The following is a 26660-nucleotide window of genomic DNA, read 5'->3' as shown; positions in this document are numbered from 1 at the left end:
ATGGGAAAAACCAGGATTATCTTACCTGTTGTGAAGCAATCCTAAACATGCATTGCCAGGAGTCTGGCTCAGAAAGCGTTGATTATGAAAACGTAGGGTTCATTTTTCGTATCTCATGATCTATCTTTCAGCAAAGGCAGATATTGATAACGGAATTCATCATCACCTCCATTATACTAGCACAGTCTTGGACCATCTGAGGAAAACAGTGCTCCTAGGCCACAAGTCCATCAGACAGTGGGGATTCCTGCTCTCCTGTATGCTCCACGGATTAAAGTACAGCAGAAACCTCAGAGCACTGGGGAGTATTGTGCTTGCACTATAGTTCAAGTTCACTGGAAGACTAAGCAAACGCACCCATGCCCTCACAAGACCAATGTCCTGAGTCTCCAAATGCCACTCAGCCAGCTCGATGTACAAGTCATTATCATTTGCATGGTTGCAAACCTGACGTTCAACACAATCGCTTCACTTTTTGCCCGTCACAAGACGGCAAGGAGGACAGAAGATGAGGGTAAATGATGTTGGGCTCTAACCTCACACACTTTGATTTCCATCAGTTATTCTAACCGTGCGGGCCTGTTTCCCTGCTGCATCTCTGTGATCCCAGCTCTCTGAAAGAGAGATAAGAAAGCTGCAGAGGAGGAAAGGTGGACAGAACAAAGGGAATACCTGTGACAGAGTGAGGCAGATGTCAAATGGGTTAATTGGGGGCTGCTATTTGTCTGACTGTGTGCCTATTTGTTCTCTGTCTCTGCCGGCCAGTCTGTCTGTCTCTCATCCTCACTACAGGGACCACAGGTCAAAAATATGTCAATAAAAGCATATTTTTAATGCTCAACTGCTCAGGTTGGATGATTGCGGAGAGAAACAGCTTCTTCCTGGGGCTGATGCCTGTTGGTGGGAGGCTGGAAAATGGGTTTATTTTGCAGTTGTCTCACTTGGTCCCACAGTTGTCGTTTTTACTGCTTTCGTGTTGTTCTACTGAAATTTGTGTGGCACGCGCTGTTATTGCTGGAATGTTGTTGGCGGCCCTTTATGCACACCCTTTGCTGCGCAGGTTGTTAAACCAAACTATGTACTTCACTGTACGTCTTGATGCCAAGGTGATGAATAAATGAATCTCAATCTGACAATGCTTCATGGTCTGTGTTAAGGGTTGCCAATAGCTGAGCGATGGGACATACTGGGCAGGTCAGGCCTAACAAAGGAGAATATACATGTTCCTCAGTTACATCACTGGAATAATTTGAACAGTTAACAGAAATAAAATCTCTGTTAGAGAGAGATTAGGGATGCGACATTGGAGTTGGCAAGTTTGAAGTTTTTCCACAACATACTATGAGTTGTAACATTTTACTACACTCAAACATAAGTTACTGAAAACATGCCAGCATAATCTCAGTGGGTTTTTTTGGAGCCATGGATAGAGGTGGATGTGTATTGAACCTCAGCCAAGAAGTTCAATTGCTGTTTTTATAACTTTCACCTGATTTGACCTCATTTTCAAGCTGCAGACCGCATAGGTATATGTAAGTGCAGTATCCACTTTCTGCCAGTGGGACGGGAGCAAAACATTTAAGCACTAGAGACAATGAGCAGTCAGGACTCTAATCACTTGTGCTTTTGATATGAGTTAGAGTTATAAAGGACTACCGCACAAGGAAAGGACCTTTGGCCCATCCAGTCTCTTAATCTGCTTGGTTCTATCAACCCACATCTGGCCCAATTGACCCACCCTCAAACCCTTCCCATCCATGTACTTATCTTAAATGTTGCAGTCAAACCTGTCGTCCACACCTGTTTCACACTTGCACTACCATCTGATGGAACAAGTTCACCCTCAGGATCCCCTCAGTATTTCATCTTTCACACTTAACCTATGACCTCTAGTTCCAGTCTCACCCAACCTCAGTGGAAAAAAGCCTACTTGTATTTACCCTATCTACACTCCTCAAAAGTTTGTATATCTCTATCAAATCTCCCCTCATTCTCTTACACTCCAGGGAATAAAGTCTTAACCTACTTAACCTTTCTCCATAGCTCAGGATCTCCAATCCCGGCAACATCCTTTTAGATTTTTACTGCACTCCTTCAATCTTTTTGATATCTTTCCTGTGGGTAGGTAACTCGAACAATGCACAGTACCCCCAATTTGGCCTCACCGATCCCTTAAACACTCCAACCTAACCCTGCACTCAGTACCCTGATTTATGAAGGCCAATGTGCCAAAAGCTCCCTTTAGGACACTGTCAGGAAGAGATTGGGTAGTTTCTCAGCTTTGAGAGACGGGATTGGAAGGTAATGATATGGAGGTACCTTATAGACTTGACAACCTGGTGAATAAAGCAACACACATCAAAGTTGCTGGAACGCAGCAGGCCAGGCAGCATCTCTAGGAAGAGGTACAGTCGACGTTTTGGGCCGAGGCCCTTTGTCAGGATTAACTGAAGGAAGAGCTAGTAAGAGATTTGAAAGACAACTGAAAGAAGAGCTAGTAAGAGATTTGAAAGACTCCTTCAGTTTGATGTGTGTTGCTTGAATTTCCAGCATCTGCAGGATTCCTCGTGTTTACAACCTGGTGAATGTAACTTTGGCCTTTGAGGTCTTTCTGAGTGGATGAACTATGATGGATCGAACAGCTTTCTTTACTTAGGATTATCATGATTAGATAGTTACAGCTGATTTTCAACTATGAACTAATTGGCCCTAAACTAAAGGCACGAAGCATTTGGAGTTGGATGCATTCATACTCCTTGTAAACAAATTTAGGAAATGAAAACATGTTGGAAAAGAGACACACAGTGGCCATTTTATTAAATACATCTGCTTGTTAATGCAAATATCTAATCAGCCAATCATGTGGCAGCAACTCAATGCATAAAAGCATGCAGTCGTGGTCAAGAGGTTCAGCTGTTGTTCAGACTAAACATCAGAATGGGGAAGAAATGCGATTTAAGTGACTTGGACTGTTAGTAACAGACACCGTGATTTGAATATCTCAGCAACTGCTGATGTCCTGGGACTTACACGCACAACAGTCTCTTGAGTTTACAGAGAACGGTGTGACCAACAAAAAGAAAATCCAGTGAGCTGCAGTTCTGTGGTCAGAAACAACTTTTTAATTGAAAAGGTCAGAGGAGAATGGCCAGACTGGTTCAAGCTGACAGGAAAATGACAGTAACTCAAATCACCACATTTTATAAAAGTGGTGTGCAGACGAGCATCTCTGAATGCACAACGTGTTGACCATAAAGTGGACAGGTTCCATGTTCATCCATTGTCGTCATTGGTGAAGACCTCAATACCAATTGATGATGTCGAGATTAGCACATGATTTGGATTTAGGTGAGGGAGAGTTGCGTAGCGTCAGCCTCACTCTCTCTTCCCAATTCCCATCTGGATCCAGTGGCAAGACAGAGTCGAGACGGCTGGAGATGGGACTAGGAGCAGTGGATGACCAGGACGTCTTCTGTGTCTTGTCCTGCTCTACATGTTCCACGATGCTTGCAGAGACCGCCTTCTTGACTATTGGACCTTCCATTGGTCTCGTCCGCTCAGTCCGCTGGATTGACAACTCCCTATCTCACTGAGGGTTTGAGACCCATCAGTTACCCTCACCTGGTTTAGCTGGCTTGTCAAAGCTGTTGCCCGGGGTGTGGCCGCTGTCGCATGCAAACAGCTACGAGGAGCCACAGGTGAGAGCTGAGTGCCAGGTGGGGACCAAAGGTGGACTAACCGCCTTGAAAAGTGGACAGGTTACAGCAGCATAAGACCACAAACATACATTCAGTCGCCACTTTATTAAGTACAGGAGGTAGCTAATAAAGTGGCCACTGAATGCATATCGTATTATAATCTGCATATGAGGTTAAATTTACAAGAAGGGGCTTTCAAAATGTGATAAGAAAAATAGAAAAGTAATCCATTTCAGATGCTACCTAATCTTTTGTGTATTTTCGTTTGTTCTGATTTGTATTTCAGATTTGTAAATAAGACCACGGTTAATCTATTAAGTCCCTTGACCACCTTCCACACCCCAGCCAGATCTATTCCTTGACTCTAATTACTTAATGCTCATTGTTTGGTTGTTTATTTATTTACTGAGACACAGTGTAGAAGTTGTTTCGGCCCTTCGAGCCACACCCCCCAGAAACCCCCAATTTAACACTAGCCTAATCATGGGACAATTTACAATGACCAATTAACCTAGCAACCAGTACGTCTTTGAACTGTGGGAGGAAACCCAGTTGTGGTCACTGAATTATAGGAAAGATGTCAACAAAATAGAGCACAGAGAAGATTTATTAGAATGTTACCTGGGTTTCATCACCTAAGTTACAGAGAAGGGTTGAACAAGTTGGGTCTTCATTCTTTGGAGCGTAGAAGGTTAAGGGGGGACTTGATAGAGGTATTTAAAATTATGAGGGGGATTGATAGAGTTGACGTGGATAGGCTTTTTCCATTGAGAGTAGGGGAGATTCAAACAAGAGGACATGAGTTGAGAGTTAAAAGGCAAAAGTTTAGGGGTAGCATGAAGGGGAACTTCTTTACTTAGAGAGTGGTAGCTGTGTGGAACGAGCTTCCAGCAGAAGTGGTTGAGGCAGGTGCGATGTTGTTGTTTAAAGCTAAATTGGACAGCTATATGGACAGGAAAGGAATGGAGGGTTATGGGCTGAGTGCAGGTCGGTGGGACTAGGAGAGAGTAAGCATTTGGCACGGACTAGAGGGGCCGAGATGGCCTGTTTCCATGCTGTAATTGTTATATGGTTATATGGTCATGGGGCGAACGAGCAAACTCCTCACAGACAGTGGTGGGAATTGAACCCAGGTCGCCTGCACTGTAAGGCGTTGTGCTAGCCACTACGCCCTTAAATGAACTATTCAGCTCCTAAAATGATCTTCAAAGAAAGAAACAAGCCTGGTTCTTCAGTGTACATCAATTTCAAATATACATGGCCGGAAATTCTTGCCTCATCTTCTCATAACTTGGCAGCATTCAACAAATGGTGTTCACCCATTGTAAAGGAAAATTCAGCACATACTCTGTAGGTAGGTTGGACTGGAAGGAGAAGAGAATTCAGAGAAGGATATAACACAGAGGACTCTTTCAGTGGGAATGAAAACACATTGGAATCCCTTTGTCTTATATCATCACCGGTATCAGAAAAGCTTTCACAAGGAACATTTTTTTTTGTCTCTTTGCCCCTTTCAAGCTGAATTAGAACACTGTATTTTCCACATGACAGAAGCTGTCAGCGTTGATCCCCACTTGTAACATGTAGCTCTAGTCACCGAGAAGCTACTGTTTCTAATCCCCGAGGAACTGCCACAATTTCCAGAAATACAATTTGCACGATTTAGGTCACTTTTAATTAATTAAACTGTGCTAACACATGACAATAACCAGAACAGCATATTAATCATCTGATACCATGAACTGCAGCCATGTAATTTATTCCTACATACAAATGAAAGTGTTGAGTGATTAAACGAATATTTTGAGCAGTGGTTTTGCCACTGCCTATACAGTTAAAGATTATTAAAGATTCAGCCTCAAGGAAGTGCAGGTCATTTGCTGATACTTCATTAACTCTGCACGGGATCCATATTATCTAGCTTCTTGTTATAGGTCATGCAAAGTCTTATTAAAAATAAAACACAAACTCAGCCTAACCCTCTGCTGTGGAGTGGATTCAATCTAATCACACCTCATTGTGACTAGACATCACCAAAGCACACTACTTCCCAAACCAACAGGGAACAGAGTTGATAAAGCAGGAGACGGCTGGATCCCTGCAGTGATGCTTTGAAAATTAAATTGGGAAAGCTCGCCCGTGACAAAGGGTTAAAGGTCAATAAAACTCTACGTCTGAGAGGTGTTAGATTGCTTTTAATCTTACTTGAGCACATTCCTTTGAATTTCTCCATCTTAATACAGGCAATGCTGCAACAGTTTTTGCCTTTTCCATAAACCAGATGCATGATCATTTGTAATTTGGATATGGCTGTGAAGTGGGAAGTGTGCTGACTGGCTGCGTTACGGCCCGGTATGGGAACAACGATACCTGTAAAAAATCCTACGAAAGGCCCAGTACATCACGGGTAAAACTCTCTCAACCTCTGAGCACATCTACATGAAACGTAGCTGTAGAAAAGCAGCATCCATCATCAAAGATCCTCACCACCCAGCCCATGCTCTTTTCTCACTGCTGCCATCAGGTAGAAGGTACAGGTGCCTCAGGACTCGCACCACCAGGTTCAAGAACAGTTACTACCTCTCAACCATCAGGCTCTTCAACAAAATAGGATAACTACACTCATTTGAGGACTCCTGTATTGTTATTTCTTGCTTGTTATTTTTTGTTATTTATTAAAATCTGCATTTGCTCAGTTTGTTTACAGTTCCTGATGTTTACAGTTTACAGTTACTGTTCTATAGATTTAAGTATGCCCACAGAAAAAGAACCTCAGGGTTGTATGTGGTGACATGTATGTACTCTGATAAAAAATTTTACTTTGAACTTTGGATCATTATCCTCACTCCCACAGCAGGAAAGTACTGGAGGTACTTAGCATTTCATTGGATCTCCTTGAGTGATCTTGTACATCTTCACCCATTATGACAACACAGCTGCTTTGGAGCATCTTCTTCAAATGAGTTGCTGGTTATATTCACAAATTATTCATATTCTCTGACGACGTAAAGCAAGACTGTTTGGCCCATCAGATTTATGCAAGTTTTCAGAGCAATCCTGTCAATCCCATTTTCCTACTTATTTTTCTGCAATCCCTTTCTCCTGACGTTTGGATCTCAGCAGGAGTGAGATCCAAATAGAGTTGACAGCCCCCAAGATTTTCCAGGATTTTCTTTTCTATTATTATGCATTGCAAAGACAACAAATTTCATAACATATACTGGTGACATTAAACCTGATTCTGATTCTGAAAATGGTGTATAGCAGGCAACCAGTGAGAAAATCCATAGTGACACTAGAAGTATTGTGTGTGTGTGTGTTACAGTAGCTTTGAACACTTTGGTTTATCATTAAGTACTGATGATAGCAAGATACTGCTTCAATGAGTGAGATACTTTATACAAATGTACTTTATTGTTACCAAACAATTGATACTAGAGCATACAATCTTCACAGCCGTATTTGATTCTGCTCTTCATGCTCCTTGGAGTACAAATCGATAGTAAATATTAAAAATTTAAACTATAAATCATAAATAGAAAAGGGAAAGTAAGGTCGTGCAAAAAAACCGAGAGGCAGGTCTGGATATTTGGAGATAGCTATTGATGGAAGATCTCATGATAAAAACCTTAAGGAATACATCAACATCTTCAAATACAGTGCAGCTTGTATGCATCAGCTCAGAGAGACCAAACTCTCTGCAGTGTCTGCATCGGTCAAACAGTCATAAAGTAAGCTCGTTCTTCACTTCAATTGCTTCTGACCACCGAGAACCTGGTGCAGAGGAAGCTCTGGAGGCTGCGTGGCTCAGAGAGTGGCTGCCACTACACAAGGGGAGGGGTGGTTTCAGTGGCAGCGTTTCACAAAAGGATCCCGCAACATCCCAAACCCCACGACTTGATGGAACAAGAGAAGTAACAGCATGTGGAAGCGTTCACTAGTCTAAGCCACTATAAACAAGTTGCTGAGGGTATGAAAGCAGAGGAATCGTTAGTGAATTATCATTTTAAATAGATATTAATATTGTTGTACTGGCCTTAGGACGACAATCATGCAAAGTGACTAAACATTTTGCAACAGTAACTTATTCGTTTAATCTGTCACGAGAGGCTGGACAAGCTTGTGTTGATTTCTTTGGAGTGACGGAGGCGGTGGGGAGATCCCATAGAGGTTTATAAGACTATGAGCGGCTTAGGCAGAGTAGGCAGGGAGTAACCATTTTTCCCCAGGGTAGAAATGTCTAAAACCAGAGTGCATGCTTTGAAGGTGAGCAGGGATAGGTTCAAAGGGGATGTGATGGGCAAGTTTTATACTCAGAGAGTGGTGGATGCATGGAATACGCTGCCTGGGTGTGGTGGTGGAGGCAAAGGCATTAGAGGCTTTTAAGAGATATTTAGATAAGCACATGAATATGAGGAAGATGGAGGGAAATGGACATTGTGGAGGCAGAAGGGATTAGTTTTGAGGGAGGGATTTGATTTATTTCTTAGTTGGTTTGGAACAAAATTGTGGGCTGAAGGCAGTGTAGGTAAACTCTTCTATGTTTACTTACACTGCATTTATTCTGCAGCTGCAAAACCATATTACGCATTTTGCTTTTCTTTTGACTATTTAGGAATAGCAGGATCTGACTGGACGGTGTACACACAGAAGCTTTTCACTGCATCTTAGTACATGTGACAATAATAAACCAACACCTCGGTGCTCTTGCGATCAGGTCCTTAAAGTGACATCTAACATAAAAATCTTCTACATTAAAAAATTCTGGTATCTACCCCCTTCCTTTCCAGCCCAGAAGGGTCTGAGCCCACAACGTTGACTGTTTATTCATCTCAATAGATGCTGTCTGATCTGCTGGGTTACTCCAGCATTTTGTGTGTGTTGCTTTGGATTTCCAGCATCTGCAGAATTTCTCATGTTTATAAAAATCATTACATCTAACTATAGGCGTGACATGTTTTCTTATGTATCCATCACCTATAGATTGTACAATGACACTCTGGTGTAACTCCACATCTTTGAGACTTTTTAATCTTCTCATCTCTGCTTCTATTTGTAGAACACACAGCAGGAGGTCATAAGCATAGGAAATTCTGCAGATGCTGGAAGTGCAAAGCAACACACACAAAATGCTGGAGGAAACCAGCAGGTCAGGCAGCTTCTATGGAGATGAATAAACAGTTGATGTTTTGGGCCCAGACCCTTCTTCAGGACTGGAAAGGAAGGGAGAAGACGGCAGAATAAAGAGATGGAGGAGGAATAGGGGAAGGAGGATAGCGAGAAGGTGATAGATGAACCCGGGTGGGTAGGAAAGGCGAGGAGCAGGAAAGGAAGGAATCTGATAGGAGAGGAGGGGGGGACGCGGGGGGGGGGGGGGGAGGTGATAAGAGGTAAGAGGCCAGAGTGGAGAATAGAAGAAGGGTGAGGGGGAGGGAATTTCTTTTTAACCAGAACGAGAAATAGAAGAAATAGGAGAAGTAGGAGGTGCCTCTATAAAACATACGCTCTCTGGTGGGTGGGTCAGTGTTTTGGGCCATAAATGCACAATCACTGGTAAAATATTTATAAGGGAAATGAGGAGAAAGGAAATTGAGGGAGGCCCTCAAATTATCATTTGGAAAGGCACAGAATAATCTGATCAGCCAACGTGGCTAAATCTAAAGTAGAATCAATTTGTTTGGAAAATTTGAAGAGATAACAAAGGGTAAATGGAGGCAGGGAAGTTAATGAGATTTTCATAGATAATCATAGTCATAGTCATACTTTATTGATCCCGGGGGAAATTGGTTTTCGTTACAGTTGCACCATAAATAATATACCAGTAAAGCCTTTGACAAGGTGCCACATGACAGACTTGTTCAAAAGGTTAGGTCTCATGTGATGCAGGGCAGGTTGGCAAAAATTGGTTTAACTAACAGGGGACAGAGATGATGAATGCAGAGTATTTTTAGCAATTGTATACCTGTGACTAGTGGCGTCTGCAAGAGTCAGTCGTTAGGATCTTTGTTATGTGTAATGTACAAAGGTAGTTGAATGATACAGGAGGAGATGAGATCAGTAAGTTTGCAGGTGACACAAAGATTGCTAGAGTTGTTGAGGGAGTGGAATGTGGTCTTAGGCTACATAAAGATAGTGATGTTTTAAAAGATAGTTTGAAAATAACAGATGGAGCTTAATCCAGACAAATGCGAGGTGAAGCATTTTGGAAGCACTAATGAGGCTAGGACACACATCATGAATAGTAGGGACTTAGAATGGTAGAGTACTGAAGAACAGAGCAACCAGGGAACACAAGTCCATAGATCCTTGAGGGTGGCATCACAGGTAAACAACATGATTAGGAAGCGCACAAGGAATAGACATTTTAGTTGAGTCATTGAATAAAGAATTCGGATGATTATGCTCCAAATCTATAAAACCTTGGTCAGACCTCAGCTGGAGTACTGCATGGATTTCTGGTCTACATGCTCTAGGGTTGAGGAGGGTGCAGAGGAGATTCATCAGGATGTTGTCTGGCATGGGGCAGTTCCATCATGTGGAGAGGAGTGGTTGGACCGGGATGAAGGTGGTAAAGTGGGGACATAATTGAGGTACAGTACAGGAGATATTTCCTCATGTCATAGATTGATAAAGGTAGCTAAATAAAATTAGTTATGCTAGCTTATCTAGATATATAGTACTTTGCAAAGCCCTTCGGCACACACATAGCCAAGACATTTGCACAGTAATGTAATTGTTAACATGGAGCAGAGAGCAAGTTTGTAACAGATGTTGGGAATGGTGAGGGTGGATCACTGTGGGAGGGGTGTGGGACAGGTGGCAAAGGAAAGCCAGGGGCAGGGGGTGGTATGGGTACAGACACACCCAGCCGTGAGACACCAGACAAGGTCATTTGATTCCAAACAATTGGCTTATTGATCATTACAGAATGTCTCTCTGGTGCTTCCCACTTCCTCCTCTCTCCCTTCCCCTGTTCCGAACCATGATTCCCCTCTCCCTCCCTCTTCTCACTCTGTCCACGATAGAGAGCCATATCACAATCAGGTTTATCATCACTCACACGTGTCATGACATTTGTTTTATTTGTGGCAGCAGTACAGTGCAATGCATAAAATTACTACAGTACTGTGTAAAAGCCTTAGGCACCCTAGCTATACATATGTGCCAAAGACTTTTGCACAGTACTGTATGAAACCAGTTAAACAGAGATAGATGAAAATTTAGGGCAGGGGGATACGTCTTCACCGAAGAGTGTGAGGACCGGAACGTACTGCCTGAAGAAGTGACTGAAGCTGGGTCACTGACAACTTTAAGTCTCTGGTTGATCACTTGAAACTTGGGGACAGAGGGCTCTGAACCATCTGGTTAATCTGGAAAAGTGCCTGCTGTTCGAGGTAGACATGTTGGGGTGAACAGCCTGTTTCCACGCTGAACGGTTTTACGATACTGTGATTCCGAAACATTTACTCAGGTTAGGAACTGGAATCCCTCACTGAAGAGCTGGTGGTTGCTGATTCAGCAAGTCCTGTTAAAGGGGAGTTAGAGCTGGTTCTTGTGTTTGAGGCACATTCGGAGATACAGTCAAATTGGAGATGCTGGAATGAGCAAGGCAGTTCCGCCAAGGAGTTGGCATAGCCATGATGGGCCAGATGGATTACTTCTATGCTATATATCTCTGAATTTATGTACATCAGTTAACCATTGTTGGTAGAATCTCAGATGGAGACGAGAGGGCGTTCAGACGCGAGATCTACCAGTTGGCGGAGTGGTGTCGCAGCAACAACCTTGCACTCAAGCTCAGTAAGATGGAAGAGCTGATTGTGGACTTCAGGAACTGTAAGATGAAGGGACACATAGTAATCCTCACAGAGGGATCAGAAGTGGAGAGAGTGAGCAGTTTGAAGTTCCTGGGTGTCAGGATCTCTGAGGATCTAACCTGGTCCCAGCACATCGATGCAGCTATAAAGAAGGCAAGACAGCGACTATACTTCATTAGGGATTTGAAGAGATTTGGTTATGTCAACAAAATCAGAATCAGAATCCTTTATTATCGCCAAGTATGTGGACACATACAGGGAATTTGATGCCGGTTTCCCTAAGCTCTCGCTGTACAGAATCAAAAAGCAAACAATAGTGCAAATAATTGTGAACTATATACAATGAGGTATACCTGTGTATGTACAGGTGGACTTGGTTTATAATAGACTAAAATTCAAGTGTTCATAAGACTGATGACATAGGAAAGAAACTGTTCTTGTACCTATTTGTCCTGGCATACAGTGATCTAAAGCGCCTAACAGAAGGAAGGAGTTGGAACAGGTGATGTCCAGGGTGTGATGGGTCTACAATGATGCTGCTTGCTTGCTTCCTGACTCTAGATGCATACAAGTCCTGGATCGAGGGCAGCTTCACACCAATAATCCTTTCCGCGGCCCTGACGGTTCTTTGGAGTCTATTCTTGTCTTGTTTGGTAGCTGATCCAAACCAGACAGTGATGGACGAACAGAGAACAGACTGGATTATTCCTGAATAGAATTGAATCAGCAGCTCCTGAGGCAGGTTGTACTTCCTGAGCTGACGTAGGAAATACAACCTCTGCTGAGCCTTCTTGATAAGAGTGTCCGTGTTGGGTGTCCACTTCAGGTCCTGGGAAATTGTGACACCCAGAAACCTGAAGGTCTCCACAGCAGACACAATACTGTTGAGTATAGTGAGTGGGGGGAGTATTGGGGGGCTCCTCCTGAAGTCCACTGTCATCTCCACAGTCTTGAGCATATTTAGCTCCAGATTGTTCTGACCACACCAGAGGGCCAGCCATTCCACCACCCGTCTGTATGCAGACTCATCACCGTCTCGGATAAGGCCAATGACAGTTGTGTCATCTGCAACCTTCAGGAGTTTAACAGACACACTCAAAAACTTCTATAGATGTACCATGGAGAGCATTCTGACTGGCTGCATCACTGTCTGGATACGGGGGGGGGTGTGGGTGGGAGGTGAGGTCTACTGTAAATTTAGTCAGCTCCATCTTAGGTACCAGCCTACAAGTACCCCGGACATCTTCAGGGACTGGTGTCTCAGGAAGGCAACGTCCATTATTAAGGACCTCCAGCACCCAGGGCATGCCCTTTTCTCACTGTTACCGTCAGGTAGGAGGTACAGAAGCCTGAAGGCACACACACAGCGATTTAGGAATAGCTTCTTCCCCTCTGCCATCCGATTTCTAAATGGACATTGAATCTATGAATACTACTTCACTTTTTAATATATATTATTTCTGTTTTTGCATGATTTTAATCTATTCAATATACATATACTGTAAATCTATTTATTTATTTATTTATTTTCTTGCGTTTCATGTATTGCATTGAACTGCTGATGCTAAGTTAACAAATTTCACGACACATGCTGGTGATAATAAACCTGATTCTGATTGCTAATTATCCTGAAAGCCTCACAGACTTGCAGTTCATGTGGGTTGGAGACACCCAGCAGTTTCCTGAAGGCACAGATTTTTTGCAGACCGAATAATGAAAGGGCAGAGGAATGCCTTTCAATGGGCAGATCAAGGTTGATGCAGTGGTCTTGAGGTGGCTATTACGGATGTGTTTAATATTGACAACTCTGATCTTTGTGTAAACACAGAACCAGAGGGCCAAATGTTTTTTCCCCCAGCAATGCTCTGTCACTACTAGAACCTTTTCATTTGGAAAAACTGCAGTCTTATCTATCATGCTTTTGTTGTTTTGCCAAAGGGGAAGTGACGGAATCGTTTTCTCTAGCAAACATCCATCATCTGCTTGTTAGTTCTGTATATTGTTGACAGATCGAGGTCTCCTGTGGCTGGAATATGCTAGAGAAGTATTGAGTGCTGTGGTAACCTTGGCAGTCAATTTTTGGAATCTGGCTGGAGAACAATACAACCAGTAGACAGAGTCATTCTACTTCACATTATGAAGTTGGCCTTATAAAAATCGTAACATGGCTGTCATTTCAAATTCTGCTTGCTGGGAGATATGCCTTCACTGGATGGCGTGCATAGATTTTTCTTCTAACTCCTGAGGCACACAGTACAGAAGCATTGTAGGATCAAAATAAATAACTAATTCAGAAAGGGATGATGAGCAGAGCTCAGCCTAAAATATTCTCCTCCCGCAGTGTGGTCTGACTGGCTGAGTATTTTCAGCATTTTCTGTATTCACTTTACAGTAGATTTCCAGCGTCTGCAGCGTATTTGATTATCAGAGCGGCAGCCGTCTCCTTTGTGAGCTTCGGGATCAAAGAGTAGATGTCTTAGGGACACAAGAAATGTTTGCAGCTGAAGAACACACACACAAACAGCTGGAGGAACGCAGCAGGAGAGGCGGCACCAATGGAAGGACATGAACCGTTGACGTTTCGAGCAGAAATAAACAGAGGGCAGAAGGCAGAAGGTAAGGAGCACCAGCTGGCAGATGAAATGTGAAATCAAGTGAGAGGCAGAAGAGGGGTAGGTGGAGGGGCGGATGTGGGAATGAAGTGAGAAGCTGGGACGTGACAGGTGGAGCAGGCAAATGGGCTTATGATAGGCACATGGGATGGAAAGAAGATGGAGGGAAATGGACTAGGTGTAGGCAGGAGGGATTTATGCTTGGGTGTTTTTGATTTGCTTTTTAGCTGGTTCAGCTCAGCATGATGGGCTGAATGGCCTGTTCTTGTACTGTACTGTTCTATGATAGAAGAGAACAGTAGATCATGGAATAAAGGGAAGGAGGTGGAGAGGACGAGGGAGGGGAAATAGAAGGGGTAACGGAGCCAAAGGGATAAGGAAAAGCAAAGTGGGGTGGCGGAGGTGGGAACCAGAAGCCAGAAAAATTCAAAGTTAATGCCATCAGGATGGAATAGGAGGTGTTGTTTCTCTAATCTCACCGTAACTTGGCAGCAGAGGAGGCCCTGGATAGACAAGTCAGTGTGAGAATGGTAAGTGGAATTAAAATGGCTGCCCCCCAGGAGATCCTAGCTGCTCAGAGTGAAGATGCTCAACAAAGCAGATTGAGTATAAGAGCTGGAATGTTATGCTGAGGTTGTATAAGGCATTGGTGAGGCCGAATCTGTAGTATTGTGTTCAGTTTTGGTCACCAAATTACAGGAAGGATATTAATAAGGTTGAAAGAGTGCAGAGAAAGTTTACAAGGATGTTGCCGGGACTTGAGAAACTCAGTTACAGAGAAAGGTTGAACAGGTTAGGACTTTATTCCCTGGAGCGTAGAAGAATGAGGGGAGATTTGATAGAGGTATATAAAATTATGATGAGTATAGATAGAGTGAATGCAAGCAGGATTTTTCCACTGAGGCAAGTGGAAAAAAAACCAGAGGACATGGGTTAAGGGTGAGGCGGGAAAAGTTTAAAGGGAACATTGGGGGGGGCTTCTTCATACAGAGAGTGGTGGGAGTATGGAACGTGCTGCCAGACGAGGTGGTAAATGCAGGTTCTTTTTTAACATTTAAGAATAAACTGGACAGATACATGGATGGGAGGTGTATGGAGGGATACGGTCCGTGCGCAGGTCAGTGGGACTAGGCAGAAAATGGTTCGGCACAGCCAAGAAGGGCCAAAAGACCTGTTTCTGTGCTGTAATTTTTCTATGGTTTCTAAAGCAATCCCCCACCCCCTATTTGCATCGGGTCTCATGATGTAAAAGAAGCCCCCGGGAGCACTGGATGTAATAACTGATTCACATGTGACGTGCTGCCTCACCCAGAAGCCATTTAGGGCCCCAAATGATAGTAAGGGAGAAGGTGTTGACGCTTTACAAGTCTGTTTCATATTGGATGGCTGGCAAGCTCTGCCCTCTCAATATGGACCAATTCAGAACTAAAGCCTCATCCCCAATCCATCGTTAGTGGATGTGAAAATAGATTTGATCTTAAGCAGGAGCACCAAGGTGAGAAATATACCCAGTAATCGAAAGAGCAATCAATAACAGCCACTTGCTAAAATAATGAGCTTCATGTGCAATATGAAAGTGTGTTTTGACGAGAATGCTTCCCACTTACAAAGCAATTGACAGCTTGCTACCGTTAGTAGATGAGAATATAACTTTGCCTAAATACTGTATCTGTCATCAGTAAGCTGATGACAAGTATTTGCGCAAGCCTATTTCCATGCACTTTGAGTTCGTTTTTCGCCAATACCAATAACACTCATGCACCTCTCCCTGAAAATCCCTGTCAAAAACCTCTTTCATGAAACTTCCAAATCACAGGAAGGTTAACGCTAATGTTATTTTTACGGACGGTCATCACATGAAACTTCTGGTGACAAAGAACTGAAAAGCAGACTTCCCAAAGTAAATATCAGTGATGTTGAGTAAAATGAAATTACTACATTTTTGCAAAGTTCTGAAAAGAATAATGAATTGGTGTTTAAAAATGGGTTTGGGGCAATAGCATTGGTGTTTAGAAGTTGCTTAGAGGCCTAAGCATGTAGTTAATTAACAAGCTTCTGGAAAACCATTTTTAGCTGATGGCATCAAGTCCACATTGGCAAATCATTTTCAATGTATATAGACCATTAAGGGCTTTTGATGTGATCTGCTTTTGTACAGTGACAGTAATTTACTTTATTCATGTAATGCTGAAGGCATAAAAAATAATTGCCTTAACCTATCTTAACTAGTTGGTCGAAGTCTCCAAAACCTGATTAAAAATATGTACCTTTCAAGGATGAAATTGACAGGGCTTACATCAGCCTCTAAATACTTCTATTCTGAGGTTGGTGAAATCCCTGTGAAATCTCAGCACATTATTAATTGTAATTTATGAAGAGGATAAATAAATATGACAAAGTCTAGCTGTGATGTCACCTCCTCAGCACATAGAGAGCATCTGAACATTATTTTTCTTTCTACCATTTGTGTTCAAAATGCCTGAAAGGCATTGGCCACACAGGTAATTAACAATCTTCCTTCACTGCTCCTACAATCAAGGATGCAACCATGTAGTTTCATGGACAGAGATCTTAAAGATGGAGGGATCTGAAACAGAATCATGTTTAATATCACTGGCATTTGTCATAAAATTTGTGGTCTTTGCAGCAGCAGAACAATGCAATACATAATAATTTAAAAAAAAATTTTGGATGATGGTATGTATAAAACAGTTAAATTAAGTAAGTAGCGGAAAATAGCAATAAAAAGGTATTGAGTTAGTGTTCGTGCGTTCAATATCCATTTAGAAATTGAATGGTCGGAAGAAAGAAATTGTTCCTGAATCGTTGAGTGTGTGCCTTCGGTCTCCTGTACCTCCTCCCTGATGGTAGCAATGAAAACAAGGCGAGACCTGGGTGATGTTAATCCTTAAATCCTTTTGGAGGCACTGCTACTTGAAGATGTCCTTGATACTACAGAGGCTACTGCCCATGATGAAGCTGACTAAGTTTACAGCTCTCTGCAGTTTATGCCAATCCTGTGCAGTGGCACCACACCCCCTCCCCCCCATAGCAGATGGCGATGCAGCCAATTAGAATGCTCTCCATGGTACATCTATAGAACTTTGTGAGGATTTTTGATCTTGAGTTATGCTTCCAAACTGTTTGGGTTATTCTGTGCTGCACAACCCAGCAATCTTCAAATCAAGACGTTTCAAGTCAAACAAAACCTCTGCATAGTTTTACACCAAACTACTTAATATGAAGGACAGAAAAACCTTGAAACACTTTAAGCCTCAATGCTGAAATAAAAACGTAAAAAAAGATTAATAATGTTTTCAAAGCTCTGTTATGCAAAGCTGACTACTGAGTCACACCCAAATACAGGCCAAAGATTTTCCATTGCTTGAAAACAGAATGCAAAGAGAAGCATCTCACTCTTATGCTCCCTCAACCAGTGATTAATTGTATAAACATCAAAACCACACAGATCAGAGCAAAGGCAAAGGCTGCACCCTGCAGGGTTGGATTGTTAAACGAGAACAGAAGAGCAACAGAGTGATGTCAACATACCTTCAGCACATTTTGATCTGATGATTTACATGCCACAAACTCGGACACATCAGTTATAGTGCTGTCTTCCTCCACCACAATGACTTTCACAGGAACTGCCACTGTTTTGCCAGTTAGAATTGCCGTGTTGAGGATTTCAGTACTCTGCAAATGAAAAAGTTTTGGTTAATATTATTGAGGAAAACTAAGAACCTGTTATATTGCTTCAATAGCATCAATTATTCCACTGAAGAAAGTGATCAGTGTTGATTGCTTTTGTAATACTGTTTCTGCCTCCCGGTGTGCAAATGGTATATCAAACCTGGACTTGATATTGCCGCGTTCACCGAACTTGGCAATTAGCTTGCAGATGTTTCATCACCAGTTGAGGTGACATCCTCTGTGGCAGTTGTTGGTGTTTCTCTCTGGGAGTGTTCACGTTTATAGAGGCTTCCATACGCTTGCCTCGGTCCTGATTGGCTATCCCCTCAGTTGACCTTTGAATTCAAAGGAGTAGGCAATCAGGACCAAGGCAGGCGAATGGGGTCCGATATAAACATGAGTGCTCTCAGGGAGAAACAGCAACAACTGTGCACTGAGGAAGTCCCCTCGACTGGTGTCGAAACATCTACAAGCTCGTTGCCAAACTCGGTGAACATTGCAACATCAAACACCTCAAGTCAAGCTACCAGTATTCACCACCATCCTAAACCAGAAGTTTTCACATTGCTACCAACTACACGTGAAATATGTCTGCTGCATTGCATGCACATTAATAAATGGCTACAAGGTTATACACATATAATCTAGCCATTTGCCTGGTGAATTACTAAAGGAAATCCATTCTCTGGTCCCCCGGTCTAGACTTTCATGAAAGCAATTCTTATAACCAGTGACAAAACACCAATACGAGACTAGAGTGTCATCTACCACTTTTGATAGGTCCTGGGAAGCTATCAGCATATTCAATATGGCGAGCCAAATAAAATAAGTTTGGAGGTCTTCTCAAACTATGGTGAGCATTATTGTTTGCTGTTTATCCTTTGGCTTTTATTCGTTCAAACAAGATCCAGCCTATATCTCCCAGAGAATAACTACAGAACTCTCTAAAGTTGCAGAGTTCCCATCAACAATCCATACAAAGGCAGAATCTAGAATTTTCACTTTCCCGTTAATGGCAGCTTGCTGTGTGCAAATTGGCTATCGTGATTCTTACACTACAACAGTAAGTATGCTTCATAGGCTGGGGAGCACTTTGGAATGCTGTAAGGATGTGAGAGATTAGATAGAAAGGCAAGTTTTTTTTTTCATTTTAATTCAGGCCATCACAGTTAAACATAAGATGGTGCAACCTGCTTCCAGGAGGAATCTGTTTTGATCACATTGCTGCTCTTCAATTGACAGGCTAAGCGAGGATGGACGATAAATGGAGCTCTGCCAATATTCATCTTGGGAACATACAAATAAATGACTTGCCTTTCTGGGAACCCAGCCAAATGATAACGTGCATTTGCACCATGTTCCTGCACGCGTTGTGAGAGAGTTCGTAGGTGGCCAGCTGGAAGCAACAGAGCAATTCAAATTCTTTCCATGGATGGACGTCTGGAAGCATCCAAACACCACAGTTTGAAGCAACAGGTATGCAGGGATTGTAATTTTAGGGTAACATGTAAAACTATCTTAGGCAGTTTTAAAATCCACTCAACACACATAAAAGTTGCTGGTGAACGCAGCAGGCCTGGCAGCATCTCTAGGAAGAGGTGCAGTCGACGTTTCGGGCCGAGACCCTTCGTCAGGACTAACTGAAAGAAGAGCTAGTAAGAGATTTGAAAGTGGGAGGGGGAGGGGGGATCCACTCAGTGTCTCTTCAAAACGAGAGGGAGAAACAAAGATCAGGTGTACTTTCTTCTCCTTCTTATGGACCTCTCTGGCATTGAGGGTGACTTACTATTGCTTCAAGAGCCCAGTAATGGGAAGTGCAGGCTGTTCCACCAACGGGGCTGAAGAGACAGGCAGGTAGGATAATGGTTTCTGAAGAGGATTCTGTATGTTTCCAGTGGCCGTGATGTTCTCAACTCCATCCTGAATGCTTGCTCTCCACTTTGAGTGGGCGTGGGCCTGGGATTTCCAAGAGAAATGTTGAGGCCTCTGTCAGTCAGGGTTGACCATGGATGTTGTGTCCTAGCTGCTTAGATACGTGTGTCTGGGCAGTACAATATGGAGAGCAAGCTGTTGCCCATGTAGCAAGCTCTCCCTCTTCACACAGCTGGTGAACCCAAAGGAACAGCAGAGACTGATACAGTTTGGCACCAGCAGCGTCACAGGAGACGCCAGTCAGCATTGAAGTCAACATAGAACTGCCTTAGGGACTCCAGCTCCAGATTTTTCCTTCGGGTTTTCCTCCCAAAGTCTTCCCCATGAGTGGGTACAGACACAAGGCAGCAGAGGTTTGAGATCAGAGTTTTCCTTCTCTTAGTTGAGCTGCCAACCACGGCTGATCAACCTCATCTGTCTGAAGCAAATTATGTTAAGGCACCAGTAACCCTCCTTTGCCCTTTCTCCTATCAGTAAAAATGGTTCCGCCATGCCTAGTAGCTAAGCCACACGTGAAGGCCTGGAGCGGGACTTGGTTGTCAGAGGCTATTTGAGGCACACACCATTGGGAGCATTTAATAGGTAGTGGGAGCTTGCCCTCATTATCACCCCCAGCTATAATAGCCTTAATGAACCCAAGAGAAATATGGAGGTTCTATTTATTCAAGGAGACTTTCAGCACATCCATGAATCTTTTCCTCTGTCAGTTTGGTAACCTTCTCCCATAACAAGACTGAAAATTGAGTCTTAAACTTAGCGCTTTAAATTAGGCATGATTACATTAGGTGTGTGAGTGCCGTGGCCCACCTAAATGCATTTGAGTGTAATTAAGGCAATAGAACCAATGTTCACGATTTGATGACTAACTCAGAGGGGTTAGGTTAAAATTACTCCATCCTAACCAGATGCTTCACAACAGCTGCTGGCACAGGAGAGCCACCAAATAGTTCTGCTTCTTAAGTCTGAAGCTTGATGTGATTTTGTCTCATTTCCTTGGCTACCTTTCAAAGGTACAACACATATTGATACAAAGGTTCCTATCTGGGAAAGCCGCATGGTATTGTCTCCATTGTCATTATACAGGAAGCTCATAAAGGAAAACATACAACAAAATATCCTCCATGAAGCCAGCAGGTATCATACAACAGTAAGAAAACTGTCTGTTGTTTATGGCATCCATTAGTCTTCCGAGACCATGCATCTGCGCCCGGAAAGTCTTCACCCTCCAGGGCGCAGGCCTGGGCAAGGTTGTATGGAAGACCAGCAGTTGTCCATGCTGCAAGTCTCCCCTCTCCACAACACCAATGCTGTCCAAGGGAAGGGCATTAAGACCCATACAGCTTGGCACCAGTGTTGTCGCAGAGCAATGTGTGATTAAGTGCCTTGCTCAAGGACACAACACGTTGCCTCGGCTGGGGCTCGAAATCACGACCTTCAGGTCGCTAGTCCAATGCCTTAACCACTTGGCCACGTGCCCACACCAACATGTCCTGAGTGCCTGGTTTATGATGGACCAACAAAGCAGCTGAAAAATGTGTTGGATAGAAGGCATTCAGGTCGGCTTTTAGAGAGCAAGTTACACTTCAATAAAATCAGAGCTGCCTTGCACACACAGAAATTAAACAATGAGAAACCTGTTCATTTTCTCCTGCAGTATTATGCTACCCTGCCGTACTTAGATTAGTCTTGGGCACTCAGGACATGTTGGTGTAAAGGTTCAACATGCCATTGGCAGCCTTGGATCACTTGTTGGATCAGCAATCATGCTCGACTGCAGCAATTTGTCACGTGAGGAGGCAGATTCTTCAGTGTGGGAGCACAGCAGCAATAGAGAGCAAGTTCTTCTTGCAGCTGACCAGTTATGTGCATTAAGCTGAGAACTGGCTCATGTTACAAGCAAATGTTTCCATTTTGCATGTACATCTTTTGCAATGACACTGCACCAAAACGATGGACAGTTCACCTGCAGGGTTACAGACTGGAGAATATAATTATTAAATGATTTTTTATATTACTTATTGTTCTGTCTTGGAAATTAGAAGCTCATAAAAAAGATGAACTTTCATGGGTGCAGCAAGCATTTCACCCCAAGTCCTAGTGACCATTCTTTTGAGCCTGGTGCTGTTGTTATCCCGAAGTCGGTACATTTTGCAGGAACCACCAATACGGATCAAGGGCGAAGCCGGTATTTACGCTTGATCGAGTGTGCTTTAGCCCAAGATGTTACTCCCAGCACTGCTCTGAACAGTATTAACTGCGCACCGTTGAGCATTGACAGTGGTAAGGCCACCATCTATGGAAAACATACACTGAGTCAGGGACAAAGACTCGTAAAAATTAACATGAGCCAATTAACATTCATAAAGACGGTACTGAAGATGAAGAATTCCCAAGACTAACTGTCTTCTATTCTAGTGCTTCTAAGGAAATAGTTGAGGACACTGCAGATGCCCCAACAATAACCTTCCAATGGTCTCTTATTCTGAGAACACATTCAAACTGGAAAACTTGTACTAGCCGTATACTTTGAAAGGATTGCAAAGAAAATCAACATACTTTGAGCAATTAAAGTTCAAAGTAAACTTTAATATCAAAGTACATATCTGCTACCATATACAACCCAGAGATTTATTTTCTTGTGATGCATACTCAACAAATCTATAGAATAGTAACTATAACAGAATCAATGAATGAACACCTAAGTATGACTTTCAGCCAGGATGCAGAAGACAACAGGCTGCGCAAATGCAAAATGAAGAAACAATAATATCAATAAACAAGCAAAAAATACCAGAACATGAGATGAAAGAGTCCTTGGTTATGTGTCCATTGTACGTCCATTGGTTGTGAGAACATTTCAATGGTGGAACAAGTGAAGTTACCCCTTCCATTCAAGAGCCTGATGTTTGAGGGGTAGTAACGGTTCCTAAACTTGGTGGTGCGAGTCCTGAGGCTCTTGTACATTCTTCCTGATGGCAGCAGTGAGAAGAGAGCACGGCTTGGGTGGTGGGGGTCCCTGATGATGGATGCTACTTTCCTGCGACACTTCTCCACGTAGCTGCGCTCGGTGGTGGTGAGGTCTTCACTCATGATGGACTGGGCCGTATCCACTACTTTTTGTAGGCTTTTCCATACACAGCATTGACGTTTGCATACCAGGCTGTGACTCAACACGTCATACGCTCTCCATCGCACATCTATAGAAGTTTGTTAAAGTTTTAGATTACATGCTGAATCTTCACAAACGTCTAAGGAAGTAGAGGTGCTGCCACGCCTTCTTCACAACTGCATTTACATGTTGGGCCCAGGACTCATCCTCCAAAACAGTAGCACCGATGAAATTTAATTGATATCAACTGTCAGAAAGTACTAGAGGCCATAATGAAGAGGAGATCGACTGCAGATCTGGAGAGCACTCAGCTGGGTTGGGTTAAGGTAGGGAATATCTGACAAAATGGGGTAGTTTGATGTACGTGACAAATGAATGCAATCCTTCTAGATTTCCTTCCAATTTCAATTTGATTGAATATTTTGAAGAGGTGTTAAAATTAGTGTGGGTATTGTCCGTGTATGTTATCTACATGGAGATGTTGGAGCCATTCAATTAATCCCAGAAAGCCACAGCTCACGGCAAATTATTGATCAGATTAGAAAATTCGGCTGAGTAGACAGAGCCTGAAAATAAGGACAAGAAATAGAAGAAAGGGTCGGCCATTTGCCTTTTCATATCTGCTCTTATATTCCAAACCCACTTTCCTATATTAACCCCCACTAATCAAGGGGGTCCTGCTGGGATCCATACGCGGCCAATAAAAAATATCAGTATGAAGAGTCTCACACCCAAATTGTAACTTGCTTCTATTTTGATAAATGCTGCCTCAACTCCAGTCAAAGTCAAGGTACATTTATTATCAAGGTATGTTTACTATACACAACCTTCAGATTTGTCTCCTTTCTGGCAGCCACAAAACAAAACAAACTCTATGGAGTCTACTTAAAAAAAAATAAGACTGCCAAACACCCAACGTGCAGAGAGCAAAAACCGAACCATGCAAACAACAAAAGCAAGCAAACACAAAGATGATTCCACAGCCACAAAGCCAGTCGTCACGGCAGCCGATTCAGGAGCCCACTAGTTGCAGGCCACGGCCTCCGTTCAGTGCATTGACGAGTAAACCTCATGGAGCAGTGAGCTGAGCCGGTTTGACCCTCACCTCCGACCCTGACACCCTGACCTTTTCGACCTCTCCTGGCGCTTAAGTTGTCTAGACTTCGGTCCAGTCCTCGTTCCTGGGCCAGGGCCCAAGCCTTGATGACTTGCCTTTACTTGCCTCATTTTTGATGCTTCAACTCAGCTCCAAGTCAGCTCCAGCAATGGCCAAACATGGGCTCATTCACCACTCTCAGGCCCGGCTCATACTGTCCCGATTCAGCCTGTACATGCAAGGCTGCAACCATCCTGCACCTTCAAGACTTAAGTACACACCACAAAAATGCCAGGTCATACAGGCTGAACTCCGAACGGGAGGTCCCAGGCTATTGATTGCAGCGGTCGTTTACCAGAAAGAGTGTGATTAATAAAGTAATTTTGTTTGCTACAGGCAAGTAGTTACTGTGCTTCACCAGTACCATCTTAAACTGCTGTCACGCAAGACTAATGAAACCTAACGGGTATCTGCAGCCACTCACACAAAATGGTGGAAAAACTCAGCAGGCCAGGCAGCATCCATGAAAAAGAGTAAATAGTCGACATTTAGGGACAAGGCCCTTCATCAGAACATTTGAATGCACTATTTATGGAAGGATTCAGATACAAAGAGATATTAATAGACTGATATATTGGATCTTACTGCCATAGTGGTTGGCCTGAGAAAGGATAGAAGGGACTTTCTGAATGCTGGAAAGCAACAGCAGTGGAAGCTGAAAGAGATATTAATGATTCATGTAGATAGATCAATAAAATGTCAAGGGCAAGCATAGAATATAATCAAACATTCTAATGGAATGCAAACCTTTACACCTTGAAGGCTGGGAACAATGCATTTGAAGCCCAGTTTGACCTAGAGCACTGAATGTGTACCATAGCACCTCTGTACAAAGGGCTCTGTTAGAATTGTTTAAAGAGGTGACACAGGCATATCTGCTTTTTCATTCACCCTGCTACAAAATATGGGTGAGATGTCCCCAACTACATGAACCAACCTTGCACTAAATGTTGCGTTTTGCGTGGAAACGAATTAGCAAGTTCGGTCAACGCATACACAAATTGCCGGCGGAACTCAGCTGGTCAGGCAGCATCTGTGGAAGGGAAGTCGACTTTTCGGGCCCAGACCCTTCATCAGGACCGGAAAGGAAGGGGGAAAGAGGTTGGTAGGGGTGGGGTGGAAGGAATAAAAGCTTGCAGTTGATAGGTGAACCCAGGTGGGGGGGGGAGAGACGAAGTGAGAAGCTAGAAGGTGATAGGTGGAAAAAGTAAAGGGCTGAAGAAGAAGGAATCTGATAAGAGAGGAGAGTGGACCATGGGAGAAAGGGAAGAAGTCGGGGCACCAGAGGGAGATGATGAGCAGGTGAGGAGCTGAAAGGGTGAGGGGGAGCCAGAATGGCCACAAATTAGGACACATATAGCACTTAACCTTCAGAGAGAACAAGTTCATTTATTATCCGATGGTCTATCACACTGTAGTCTTACGCTTTGACACTTAAGAGCTCAGCTGAAGTCCTCAACATGGTAAATGCAATTTGTTAATGAAGGAGAGAATCTAAGACCCGTGTAAGCTCGATATTTTATTTGGTTTGGGAGATGATTGAAAATTTCAGCATCTCACCCTTGAGAGTCAACACTAAGAACATCAATACGACTAAATTAAAATATTCAATAAGTCATTGACAGTAGTTCAGAACAGTAACAAAATAATTGTGGAATCAGAGTCCACAAGGATTAAATCAGTGCTCTTGGAACTAAGTCTCCTTCTTATGGAAGTATAGGCCACAACGTAGGTCTCAGTGCTCCTGCTGGAACTTTTAAGTTACAGGATCACTGAATGAATCCAAGCAGGTTATTCTTTTCAAAATGAAAGCAACTTGCATTTATTTTATACCTTTGGCCATGTTGAGCATGCCAATGCAATTAACGGGCAATAAAGTTCAAATGAAGTCTAAAGCAGGGAAAACGATGAGGCTAATTTATGGGCAAGAGCCAACAAAGAGGAATTAGTCTGGCTGTTTTAACAATGATGCTTGAGAAATATTAATGAAGAACCAAATGGCCCCCTGAGGCAGCATTACCATTCAGTAAGATAATGGCAGATCCGATCCTGAGCTTCATTCTGCTTTACAATTTGTTTCCTGTAACTCTTGATTCCCCTAAAGACCAAAACACTCGTCTCCCTCAACCTTGGACATATCCAGTAATTGCTGGTTCGGCAGTTCTCTGGGGTAGAAGATTCTGAAAATTCACACCGCTCTGAGAGGAGAAACCCCGCCTGATCACCACTTCAGGTACATGATGCTTTATTCTAAAGTTCTGCAATTCCCCACAAGAGGGGAATGCGCCTTCTCAGCATTCTAACAAACAACTTCTACTACATCGACTCAGGCCTAGGGGGCCTGTGTCGGGCAGAAGCCAACTTCCACCAGAAGTCAACCCTTCGTTCTTGCTTGAAACATCACTAACCTGAAATATTAAGTCAAAATCGGAATGAGAATCAGGTTTATTATCACTGATATATGTTGTTTTGTGCCAGCAGAACATAAAAATTACTGTAAGTTACAATAGATAAATTGTGCAAAAGAGGAGTAGTGAGGTAGACAGACCATGACAGACCACTCAGAAATCTGATGATGGCGGGGCAGAAGCTGTTCCTGAAACATTGAATGTGGGTCTTCAGGCTCCTGTGCCTCCTCCCTGA

At 43.1% G+C, this 26660-nt stretch overlaps 1 protein-coding gene across 3 annotated transcripts in view; it reads right to left on the bottom strand.

Annotated features, from left to right (window-relative positions):
• LOC134338456 (transmembrane protein 132C-like) overlaps nt 1–26660 on the bottom strand; it is a 1064025-nt gene that overhangs the window by 173220 nt on the left and 864145 nt on the right. For all 3 annotated transcript variants that reach the window (XM_063034272.1, XM_063034274.1, XM_063034273.1), the window contains one exon: nt 17680–17823. In XM_063034272.1, coding sequence (XP_062890342.1) covers nt 17680–17823 — 144 coding nt within the window. The remainder of the gene's footprint in view (nt 1–17679; nt 17824–26660) is intronic.

This window comes from Mobula hypostoma, chromosome 27, assembly GCF_963921235.1.
Source record: "Mobula hypostoma chromosome 27, sMobHyp1.1, whole genome shotgun sequence".
Taxonomy (NCBI): domain Eukaryota; kingdom Metazoa; phylum Chordata; class Chondrichthyes; order Myliobatiformes; family Myliobatidae; genus Mobula; species Mobula hypostoma.
Note: the sequence above shows the minus strand (reverse complement) of the source record. Positions and strands in the feature narration are given on the sequence as shown.